Source organism: Ammodytes marinus (genome assembly GCF_949987685.1).
Source record: "Ammodytes marinus genome assembly, contig: scaffold_53, whole genome shotgun sequence".
Taxonomy (NCBI): Eukaryota; Metazoa; Chordata; class Actinopteri; order Uranoscopiformes; family Ammodytidae; genus Ammodytes; species Ammodytes marinus.
The window spans coordinates 235522-248021 of record NW_027648320.1 but is presented as its reverse complement, the minus strand read 5'-3'; the positions used below and the strand labels follow the sequence as shown (position 1 = coordinate 248021).

General features: G+C 48.3%; 1 protein-coding gene across 1 annotated transcript in view; it reads right to left on the bottom strand.

Moving 5' to 3' along the window:
* The window catches only part of dnajc1 (DnaJ (Hsp40) homolog, subfamily C, member 1), a 21394-nt gene that overhangs the window by 3347 nt on the left and 5547 nt on the right, over window positions 1-12500 (bottom strand). Inside the window, exons 5-9 of the mRNA XM_080054643.1 lie at window positions 8615-8688; window positions 8414-8513; window positions 5271-5358; window positions 4342-4508; window positions 3210-3329 (exon numbers count right to left, since the gene is read on the bottom strand). Coding sequence (XP_079910769.1) covers window positions 3210-3329; window positions 4342-4508; window positions 5271-5358; window positions 8414-8513; window positions 8615-8688 — 549 coding nt within the window. The remainder of the gene's footprint in view (window positions 1-3209; window positions 3330-4341; window positions 4509-5270; window positions 5359-8413; window positions 8514-8614; window positions 8689-12500) is intronic.

Sequence of the window (12500 nt, the reverse complement as noted above, 5' to 3'; positions counted from 1 at the left end):
AATTATTTTGAAAAATGACCGGATTCCCTCTGGTTGTTACATCCGTCTATCACGTACTCTTGTAGCTTGTCTCGGTTACTCGATACGTTGCCGCGCAAATGAAACCTACAACTTGCTAACAAAATGAGTAAAAAACAAACGTCTTTAGAAAGTTTCTTTGGGAAGGGGAAAAGGCCCAGTGAGGAGACGGAAGAAGAGCCTACGACTTCCAAGAAAAAGAAAGCTGCATTTAACAGACACTATCAGGAGTCCTACTTAAAATATGGCTTCATCGCAACAGGTGATTCCCGTGCACCAAGTCCGCTTTGCATTATATGCAGCGAGCGGCTCTCCAATGAGGCAATGAAGCCTTCAAAACTGCTTCGCCACTTGGAGACCAAGCACCCTGCATTAAAAGACAAGCCTTTGGAGTATTTTGAAAGAAAAAAGCATGAACAAGAAGGACAGAAGCAATTACTGAGGGCCACCACATCAACAAATGCGAGTGCACTGAGAGCATCATACTTGGTGGCTGATCGTATTGCTAAGGCTAAGAAGCCATTCACCATCGGTGAAGAATTAATCCTGCAACAAGGCAATACTACTTGTTTATGTGCGATATCTTTATCAGGAGGATGTGCATGAGGATATGTTATGTGCACTATCGTTGCCAACCAAAACCACAGCCGCAGAACTATTCAAATCGCTGGATGATTATATATCAGGAAAACTGAAATGGTCCTTTTGTGTCGGCATATGCACTGACGGAGCTGCTGCCATGACCGGACGGCTGTCTGGTTTAACTACTCGGATAAAGGAGGTTGCACCTGAATGTGAGTCTACGCATTGTGTCATTCACAGAGAAATGCTGGCTAGCCGAAAAATACCACAGGAACTTCACAGCGTATTGAATGATGTTGTTAAAGTTATTAACCACATCAAAGCACACGCCCTTAACTCGCGCCTTTTCGAGCAGCTCTGTGAGGAGATGGACGCGGAGCACAGACACCTTCTCTTACACACGGACATACGATGGTTATCCCGAGGGAGATCGCTGGCCAGAGTGTTTGAATTACGAGAGCCGCTGCAGAGATTTCTCTCAGAAAAAAAGTCACCGCTGGCAGCACATTTCAGTGACGAGGAATGGGTCGCAAAACTCGCTTACTTGTGCGACATATTCAACCTGCTCAATGAACTCAATCGGTCACTTCAGGGGAAAATGACAACTGTCTTCCAGTTGGCAGATAAAGTAGCTGCATTTAAAGCCAAACTGGATTTGTGGGGACGGCGCGTGAACAGAGGTATATTTGACATGTTTCAGACATTCGCGGGGGTTTTGGAAGAGATTGAGGCCGAGCCTTCATTCACCCAGCTGGTGCACGATCACCTGTCTATGCTTTTAACCGAGTTTGAGCGCTACTTCCCAACCGCAAAAGACCCACGAACTGCCAAGGAATGGATCCGCGACCCATTTGTCAACAAACCAGGGGAATCCAGCATGCCGATGCAAGAAGAAGATCAACTGCTGGAGATCGCAAATGACGGCGGCCTTAAAAGTATGTTCGAAACAACCACTCTGCCGGTGTTCTGGATTAAAGTCACAGCAGAATACCCTGAGATCGCCACAACAGCACTGAAAACCCTGTTGCCATTTCCGACATCGGGATTTTCTGCAGTGACAGCAACCAAAACAAAATATCGGAGTAGACTGGACATAAGCAACACACTTCGGGTGTCATTGTCTCCCATTACTCCTAGATGGGACCGTCTCGTTGCAGAGAAACAAGCTCAGGGCTCCCACTGATTTAGCTAGCCTATATGGTGAGTTGTATTTTTCATGCACTTTATATTTGTTTTTGTGTTGCGTCTTATTTTGAAGGCATGTTTAAATGTTATCATAGCGACCAGAGAGTGTTTGGGGCAGAGCGGGGCAGAGCCGCAGAGACATGGACATAATAAGGGCAGAGAGGATTCATGTTATGTTGTTGGCACGATGTTACGAGGGCGCTGCTAATAAAGTTGCATAAGAGTACACAGTGGATTCACGTTTATTATTGTAGCCTATTTAGAAAATGCCACCGTTTGTATGCCGGTCGTATAATTTTATTGTATGTATTTATGCGCCACACCTTAAAGGCCGGTCCGTGAAAATATTGCAACATTAAACCGGTCCGTGGCGCAAAAAAGGTTGGGGACCGCTGCTTTAGGGGATAAGGTCCCTGTGAAGACCCTTACCCTAACCCTTTAGGGGATAAGGTCCCTGTAAAGACCCTTACCCTAACCCTAACCCTCCCTTTAGGGGATAAGGTCCCTGTGAAGACCCTTACCCTAACCCTCCCTTCAGGGGATAAGGTCCCTGTGAAGACCCTTACCCTAACCCTTCAGGGGATAAGGTCCCTGTGAAGACCCTTACCCTAACCCTCCCTTCAGGGGATAAGGTCCCTGTGAAGACCCTTACCCTAACCCTTCAGGGGATAAGGTCCCTGTGAAGACCCTTACCCTAACCCTCCCTTTAGGGGATAAGGTCCCTGTAAAGACCCTTACCCTAACCCTTTAGGGGATAAGGTCCCTGTAAAGACCCTTACCCTAACCCTTTAGGGGATAAGGTCCCTGTGAAGACCCTTACCCTAACCCTTCAGGGGATAAGGTCCCTGTAAAGACCCTTACCCTAACCCTCCCTTCAGGGGATAAGGTCCCTGTAAAGACCCTTACCCTAACCCTTTAGGGGATAAGGTCCCTGTGAAGACCCTTACCCTAACCCTTCAGGGGAAACCCTACTAACAATGCTACTAACCCTAAAGCCTGGTACATCCTCAGCCAGAACAAAGAAAGAAGTTCTCGCTGACAGAGCTGCGAGAACAAGAACTGGGATATAGTTCATTAGGCTCTGGGGGTTATGGTATAGAGTTCATTAGGCTCTGGGGGTTATGGTATATAGTTCATTAGGCTCTGGGGGTTATGGGGGTTATGGTATATAGTTCATTAGGCTCTGGGGGTTATGGTATATAGTTCATTAGGCTCTGGGGGTTATGGGATATAGTTCATTAGGCTCTGGGGGTTATGGTATATAGTTCATTAGGCTCTGGGGGTTATGGTATAGAGTTTACAGTATTAGGCTCTGGGGGTTATGGTATAGAGTTTACAGTATTAGGCTCTGGGGGTTATGGTATAGAGTTTACAGTATTAGGCTCTGGGGGTTAGAGGGTTAAGGCTACGTTAGCTTAGCTCACCTCGGCCACGGAGCGGCCCAGCTCCACAGCGATCTTGTCCCAGCGCCCCGGAGTTCCTCCAGGAAACTTCACCATCAGCCGGCTGAGGAAGCTGACCTCCTCCTCTGTCCAGCCGGTCACCTAGGAGACAGACAGTGACCTTTAACCCCTACAGTGAACCCTGACCCCTAAGGAGGAAGCTGACCTCCTCCTCCGTCCAGCCTGTCACCTAGGAGACAGACAGACAGTGACCTTTAACCCCTACAGTGAACCCTGACCCCTAAGGAGGAAGCTGACCTCCTCCTCCGTCCAGCCTGTCACCTAGGAGACAGACAGACAGTGACCTTTAACCCCTACAGTGAACCCTGACCCCTAAGGAGGAAGCTGACCTCCTCCTCCGTCCAGCCGGCAGCCTGGGGAGAGAGAGACCTAATGTTACCACCAAGACCTTAACCCTAATGTAACCAGTCTGGGGGGGGGGGAGACAGTGACCTTTAACCCCTACAGTGAACCCTGACCCCTAAGGAGGAAGCTGACCTCCTCCTCTGTCCAGCCAGAGACCTTAACCCTAATGTAACCAGTCTGGGGGGGGGAGACAGTGACCTTTAACCCCTACAATGAACCCTGACCCCTAAGGAGGAAGCTGACCTCCTACTCCATCCAGCCAGAGACCTTAACCCCTAACAGGTTAACTCAGTATAGATATATAGATAGAGACCTTAACCCCTAACAGGTTAACTCAGTATAGATATATAGATAGAGACCTTAACCCCTAACAGGTTAACTCAGTATAGATATATAGATAGAGACCTTAACCCCTAACAGGTTAACTCAGTATAGATATATAGATAGAGACCTTAACCCCTAACAGGTTAACTCAGTATAGATATATAGATATAGACCTTAACCCCTAACAGGTTAACTCAGTATAGATATATAGATATAGATAGTAGACCTTCTATCGTCCTCCCTCCTGGAGCCAGTCTGTGTGTTAGGGTTATAGATGGATAGACAGACAGACAGACAGACAGGCAGACAGACAGACAGACAGACAGACAGACAGACAGACAGACAGACAGACAGACAGACAGACAGACAGACAGACAGACAGGCAGACAGACAGACAGACAGACAGACAGACAGACAGACAGACCTTCTTTCTCCCTCCCTCCTGCAGCCAGTCATCCATCTGATCTTCGATCTCTTCCAGCGCCTGGTCGTAACCATGGAGACGCGTCTGCTCGTCACCGTGGAGACGCTCTGACGCCTCGTAAACAGGAAACTCCACTTTGGGCTTTTTCACCTTCGGACGTTTCTCTCCTGGAGAGGAAGATAAGCGTTATTATCTCTCTCTCTCCCTCTCTCTCTCTCTCTCTCCCTCTCTCTGTCTCTCTCTCTGTCTGTCTGTCTCTCTGTCTCTCTCTCTCCCTCCCTGTCTCCCTCCCTCCCTCTCTCTCCCTCCCTCTCCCTCCCTGTCTCCCTCTCTCTCTCCCTCCCTCCCTCCCTCTCTCTCCCTCTGTCCCTCCCTCTCTCTCCCTCCCTCCCTCCCTCTCTGTCTCTCCCTCCCTCCCTCCCTGTCCCTCTCTCCCTCCCTCCCTCCCCCTCCCTCCCTCCCTCCTTCCCTCCCTGTCTCTCTCTCCCTCCCTCTCTCTGTCTCCCTCCCTGTCTCTCTCTCCCTCTCTCCCTGTCTCTCTCTCTCTCTCTCCCTCCCTCCCCTCTCTCTCTCCCTCCCTCCCTGTCTCTCTCTCTCTCTCCCTCCCTCCCTCCCCGTCTCTCTCTCTCCCTCCCTTCCTTTCTCTCCTGGAGAGGTAGATAGACGATATTAATCCCTGCCTCACAAACATGTAAAAGTTCCTCCTGTTTAAGTGTGTGTGTGTGTGTGTGTGTGAGTGTCTGTGTGTGTGTGTGTGTGTGTGTGTGTGTGTGAGTGTCTGTGTGTGTGTGTGTGTGTGTGTGTGTGTGTGTGTGTGAGTGTCTGTGTGTGTGTGAGTGTCTGTGTGTGTGTGAGTGTCTGTGTGTGTGTGTGTGTGTTAGTCTCAGGTTAATATTTAAATGAAGAAATAAAATAAATAAAGTTTTTACGTGGAGTCACTTCCTGTTCAGCTTCTTCTTCTTCCTCTCTCTGCTGCTGCTTCAGCTGCTGGTACTCTTCATAGAACAGCTTCAGCTCCTGCAGACAGACAGGCAGGCAGGCAGGGAGACAGGCAGGGAGACAGGGAGACAGGCAGGGAGACAGGCAGGGAGACAGGCAGACAGGGAGACAGGCAGGGAGACAGGCAGACAGGGAGACAGGCAGGCAGGCAGGGAGACAGGCAGACAGACAGGCAGGCAGGGAGACAGACAGGCAGGCAGGGAGACAGGCAGGGAGACAGGCAGGGAGACAGGCAGACAGGGAGACAGGCAGACAGGGAGACAGGCAGGCAGGCAGGGAGACAGGCAGGGAGGGAAGGAGACAGGCAGGGAGGGAGGGAGGCAGGGAGACAGGCAGGGAGACAGGCAGGCAGGGAGACAGGCAGGGAGACAGGCAGGGAGGGAAGGAGGCAGGGAGACAGACAGACAGGCAGGGAGGGAGGCAGGGAGACAGGCAGACAGGCAGGGAGACAGGCAGGGAGACAGGCAGGGAGGGAGGGAGGGAGGCAGGGAGACAGACAGACAGACAGGCAGGGAGACAGACAGACAGGCAGGGAGGGAGGCAGGGAGACAGGCAGACAGGCAGGGAGACAGGCAGGGAGACAGGCAGGGAGGGAGGGAGGGAGGCAGGGAGACAGACAGGGAGACAGGCAGGGAGACAGACAGGGAGGCAGGGAGGCAGGGAGACAGACAGGGAGACAGGCAGGGAGGGAGGCAGGGAGACAGACAGACAGACAGACAGGCAGGGAGGGAGGCAGGGAGACAGACAGACAGGGAGACAGGCAGGGAGGGAGGGAGGCAGGGAGGGAGGGAGACAGACAGGCAGGCAGGGAGACAGACAGGGAGGCAGGGAGACAGGGAGGCAGGGAGACAGACAGGCAGACAGAGACAAACACAGGAACGTCACATTTGGATTTTTTCACAGAAAATCTGACCCGATTGCTTTCAATTAGGGCTGTCAAACGATTAAAATTTTTAATCAGATTAATCACAGGATTCTGTGGATTAATCACGATTAATCACGATTAATTCTACCATTCGAAATAGGCCCAAAAAATTACCATTTCTTCTGTATATTGTTACATGAATTGAAAGATAAAGGACAGAAGGTGAATATATACATTTAAATGTAGTTTTTATTCATTGAAAATCCAAATGATGGTGTAATTACTGCAAATAAATTATAATCAACTAAAACAACCAACTTAAATTTGGCTGTCTCTATTCAGCAAATATAGCATAGGCTATAATGGCATGTATTGAGTGAATCCATGGTTTTGCATTCCTGAATACAACCTGATTGCAGTTTGTTCGTGTGTCTGTGTGTAGAAAAGGCCCCAAAGTTCATAAGTTAGTGTTTGATATTTTCTACAGTGTGTTAAGATGTGTTTTATTCAGTGTGGATAACTGTCAGTAGCTGCCGTGACGTCAGTCGGCCGGAGAGTCTGTTTAGTAAGTTTCCTTTCTCTTCTCCCTCGGTCGGATGTGTGAGCGTTGCCGCAGTAATCGATCATTCCACATGTGAAACGTGTTTATTTGAGTTTATGGGAATCACCCGTGAGTGAGTAAGAAGCCTAGGCCTACATGCAGTCCCGATCGCTGTTATAAATTAGGCTATAGTTTATGCATGTTATTAAAGGCCACGATTCGCGGGTCGCAACAGCTGTTGTAAAGTCTCCTCACGAGTCACGAGCGGAGTTTAAGCCTGTGTTTCTTTTCCTGCGATCTATGCTGCTGTGTCTGTGAAAGAAGGAAAATAAAGAGCGGATAAACCATACTCCTCCTCTCCTCGTCTCATGCTTATAGTCTGACGTGTTTGGCCATAAGTGCTGTTCTGGCCGACACCTCTGAAGTGAAACCTGTGATACCTGTGTGTGTGTGTTTGTGTGTAGCCGACGTTGTTGTCACGCACACACCTCTAAAAACTGCAGACGTTTGTTTCCTCCCGTGAACGGAGCAGAATGTTTCTCCTGTTGCTTCCGAGAGCAACTGCCAGCCGCGACACAGACGTGGCCGTTAGCAGCAGTTATAGGTCCGTGGTTAGTAGTTTAAAACACAGACTAGCGTGCTGCTATGTTTGGCTGTGCGCAGCTGATCCTGGGTCAGCCACGGCGTGAGTGACTGTGTAGAGCGGGTGGGATGCACGGGGCGGATCATTCACATGCGTTAAATGCGTTAAAAAAAATTAACGCATTAATTCCAGAAATTAATCACCCTGCGTTAACGCGTTAATTTTGACAGCCCTACTTTCAATAGAAATAAGTTTACAAAGGTTGACCCCTAATAACCCCTAACCCTCTTACCCCTAACCCTCTTACCCCGTTAACCCTCTTACCCCGTTAACCCTCTTACCCCGTTAACCCTCTTACCCCGTTAACCCTCTTAACCCTTAACCCTCTTAACCCTTAACCCCTAACCCTCTTACCCCCTTAACCCTTAACTCTACCACAGACTAGTGCTATGATGTATTGGGCCATGACAGACCCGGTCTGAGAACAGGTGAGGGTTAGGTTACAGTAAAGACAGGTTACAGTAAAGACAGGTTACAGTAGGTTACAGTAAAGACACATGAGGGTTAGGTTAGAGAGAACCTTGAGTTACCTGGATGGTCTGAGGGAGGTTCTTGATGGACAGGTAAAGCCAGATGCTGATTAGGGGTCTAATATAAGGGTTAGGGGTCTGATATAAGGGTTAGGGGTCTGATATAAGGGTTAGGGGTCTAATATAAGGCTTAGGGGTCTGATATAAGGGTTAGGGGTCAGGGGTCTGATATAAGGGTTAGGGGTCTGATATAAGGGTTAGGGGTCTGATATAAGGGTTAGGGGTCTGATATAAGGGTTAGGGGTCTGATATAAGGGTTAGGGGTCTAATATAAGGCTTAGGGGTCTAATATAAGGGTTAGGGGTCTAATATAAGGGTTAGGGGTCTGATATAAGGGTTAGGGGTCTGATATAAGGGTTAGGGGTTAGGGGTCTGATATAAGGGTTAGGGGTCTGATATAAGGGTTAGGGGTCTGATATAAGGGTTAGGGGTCTGATATAAGGGTTAGGGGTCTAATATAAGGCTTAGGGGTCTAATATAAGAGGTTGAGTTACCTGGATGGTCTGGGGGAGGTTCTTGATTGACAGGTAAAGCCAGATGCTGATCTTCAGAGGGAGGATGTCCTGCCACTGGGGCCGCTCCTGGGCCCGGGGACTATGGCAACAACAACATGTCAGCAACATGTCAGCAACATGCTAACAACACGCTAACACAGAGAGGAACCAGGAAGTGACCTCACAATGACATCACAGTACCTGGGCTCGTCGGCCGGTCTGGGGTTGGGCTTCTTCTTCTTCTCTTTCTTCTTCTTGCTGCTCAGCATCTCGTCCTGCAGAGCAACAAAGCTTTATTTAAAAACACAGACACTAACAGTCTCCTGAGGGACAAAGCTTTATTTAAAACACACACACACACAGCGCACTAACAGTCTTTATTAAAGGGCCGGCGCACGGTAACCAACCTGAGCCCCTGACCCACTGTATGATACTGTCACACCGCCCGTCCCTGTCAGCCCCTAACCCTCTAACTCTGAGTCCATGCTGGAGATGTGTCAGAATGATCCATACAGGCTCATTAACACCAGCTGTTTCTCCAGGTAGATGCTCCAGATAACGGCATAGTGTCCCACTGTGAGGATGAGGGTTAGGGGCCTAGGGGTTAGGGGTCAGGGGTTAGTATAGAGGGTTAGGGGCCTAGGGGCTAGTATAGGGGGTTAGGGGCTAGAGGTTAGGGGTTAGGGGTTAGGGTCTCACCAGCTGTTTCTCCAGGTAGACTCCATATCACGGCATAATGTCCCACAGTGAGGATGAGGGTTAGGGGGTTAGGGGTCAGAGGTTAGGGGTCAGAGGTTAGGGGTTAGGGGTCAGGGGGTTAGGAGTTAGGGTCTCACCAGCTGTTTCTCCAGGTAGATGGTTAGGGGGCCAGGGGGTTAGGGTCTCACCAGCTGCTTCTCCAGGTAGATGGTTAGGGGCCTAGGGGCTAGTATAGGGGTTAGGGCTTAGGGGTCAGAGGTTAGGAGTTAGGGGTCAGGGGTCAGAGGTTAGGAGTTAGGGTCTTACCAGCTGCTTCTCCAGGTAGATGCTCCAGATAACGGCATAGTGTCCCACGGTGAGGATGAGGGTTAGGGGCCTAGGGGCTAGTATAGAGCAGAGGTACTCAAACTCCGGACTCCGGTCCGCCGGCGGACCGCGGGGCATGTCTGTCCGGACCCATTTAGATTTTGAATTAGGCAACGTAATTGCAATGTATTTTCAAAATTATTTTAATGCGTCAAAAATAATTTCTAATGTGAAATAAAGTGTCACCAAATATCATTCATGGCAATCTAGCTTTGTTTTACTCGTGTAGCCACCTTGTCCAAGTGACAAAATCATCTGTGTTTGTGTCCGTGTCTGCCAGTCGGCTCTGTGAAACTAAACACTGCCAGGAGACATTCAAGACGAGAGGGCTTGATGACAGGGAATATGAGCCTATCACTCAAAGCGATTTACGTTTTAGCCAATCAGAAGTGAAATAGGGCGGGCATTTGGGGAAACACGTCGGCGAAACCTGTTAGCAAGCCGCATGCGCGAACCTGACGAGCCGTTAGCAAGCCGCAAACCTGTTTCAGCGAGCACCGTCATGTCTCTGTCAAAGTGCCAAAAGAAGAGAAAAGTTGACGAAGAAAATAGAGAATTTAAAGCGGAATGGACAGAAAAGTATGCGTTCATTCTGCCCAAATCCAGCACAAGGCCGATGTGTCTCATTTGTACGGAGACCGTCGCTTTAGTGAAGAGCGCGAATGTGAAAAGGCATTATGACACAAAGCACGCATATTTCGAGGCTCAGTTCCCACAAAATTCTGAGGTAAGGACCACGAAAGTCAACCAGTTAAAATCATCATATGAGGGAACACATTCACTGTTTCGAAAAACACTGACACTGCAAGAAAGAGTAACTGAAGCATCATTTCGAGTGGTTTGGGTGCTGGCCAAACATAAGAAGCCCTTCTCTGATGCAGAAATAGTGAAGGAGTGTATCAACGAGGTTGTTGAGGCAATGTTTGAGGGAAATGAGAAGGATAAACTGTCAGATATGTTTGATAAGATACCACTATCTGACTCCACCGCAGTCAAAAGAGTGGAAGTACTTGCACACGACATAGTGCAGCAATTAACTGAGGACTTGAAAAATGCGCAATGCATCTCACTTGCTGCGGACGAGTCCACAGACCGCACAGATAAAGCACAGCTATGTGTCTTTGTGAGATACCTCAGCAGTTCAAAGGGGGTATTCTGTGAAGACATACTGGGTGTGGCACCTCTTCTTGGCCACACCACTGGAGATGACGTATCTAAAGCCATAATGCAGATGCTTAATGAGAGGGGAATTGATATCAAGACAGTCGTATCAATTGCAACTGATGGTGCCCCATCCATGACTGGAAAGACAAAGGGAGCTGTAAAACGTCTGAAAGAGCATCACCCAGGCATGCTGGCATACCACTGCATTATACACCAGTCTGTGCTTTGCGCCTCTCTTGGAAAAGAATATGCAGATGTCATGGAGAATGTCATGAAGCTTGTGAATTACTTAAGAGCCTCATCTGCCCTTCAGCACAGGCTTTTGCGAACTTTCTTGACTGAGGTGAGGTTTTCATTTGAATTTCTAGCTTTATTTTCTGTATAGTAGGCTATTGCATGTTGTTGTATTTTAGGCATTATTTGCAAATTAATTATACATGATACATTTAGGCCTACCATTATGATATTAAACAATAGATTAAAATCAGGTACCAGAAGTGCTGTAGTAGGCTATGTAGGGCTGTGTTTAGAAGTCACTCAAGGTATGCTATCTTTTCTGTCTCCCTCTACAGGCCAATGCTGAGTATGACGATTTACTTCTCCACAATAATGTGAGATGGCTGAGTAAGGGGAGAGTCTTGGAGAGAATTTGGGCAGTGAGAAAGGAGATTGAGGTTTTTTTGTCAGAGCAAAATAACACCAAAGCCCAACAGTACTTGGACTTTCTGCAGGATGCTGACAAAATGGAGCTTGTAGCTTTTTTAGTGGACATAACCTCTCACCTAAATGAGCTGAACCTCAAACTTCAAGGGAAAGATAATACTGTGTGTGAATTGATGGCAGCAGTACGCTCATTCCAAAGACGTCTGGAGATCTTCAGTAGTGACATCAGAGAGGCACATCTCCACTTTCCCTCTCTTCTGGAGCACACAAAGGGCAAACACAGTCACAACCATGGGGCCTTCTTGGAGAAGTTGGCTGAAAATTTCAAAGGGCGCTTTGACAGCTTCAACATAGGCAAGCAAGTACTACTCTTCGTTGGACAACCTTGCCAAGTGAAGCAGATTGAGCAGTTTGCAAAAGAGGCCAACAGCATCTTCCCATGGGCAAGTCCTGCAGCTCTGCAAACAGAGCTCATAGACCTGCAAGAAAATGTGGCTTTGAGTGAAGCCAATTGTGACCCTGTGACCTTCTGGACCAAGATGGTTACAGCAGGAGATTTGCCCAACCTTCACAAAGTTGCCATATTTGTGCTAACCATGTTTGGCTCCACATATAGGTGTGAGTCTGCATTTTCCACCATGAAGAAGGTTAAAGACTCATTCCGCAGCAGGTTGACAGATCAACACCTTGATCAGTGTCTCCGACTGGCAATTACACCTTTTGTACCAAGGTTCAAGCAATTGGTCGCTGACAGACAGTGCCATGCGTCTCACTAGTCAGGATTGTTAAAGGAGCCATAATAGTATTTCTTCACTTGGTGCTGATGAGTGCTGATTTTCATTTTTCATCATTTTCATTTGGAGCTGTTGAGTTCAAAGACTCAAGTTAATATATTATGTTAATGTTACATACTAAAATGGTTGATCACATTGATCGTTTCACTGTAATAAACGTTCTTGCAATTTATCCGGACCTTTGACTTTCATTGGAGAAAAAATATGGACCTTTGGGAAAAAAGTTTGAGGACCCCTGGTATAGAGGGTTAGGGGTCAGGGGGTTAGGGGTCAGAGGTTAGGGGTTAGGGGCTAGTATAGAGGGTTAGGGACTAGAGGTTAGGGGGTTAGTAGGGTTAGGGGTCAGAGGCTAGGGGTTAAGGGTTAGGGCTTAGGGGTCAGGGGGTTAGTAGGGTTAGGTG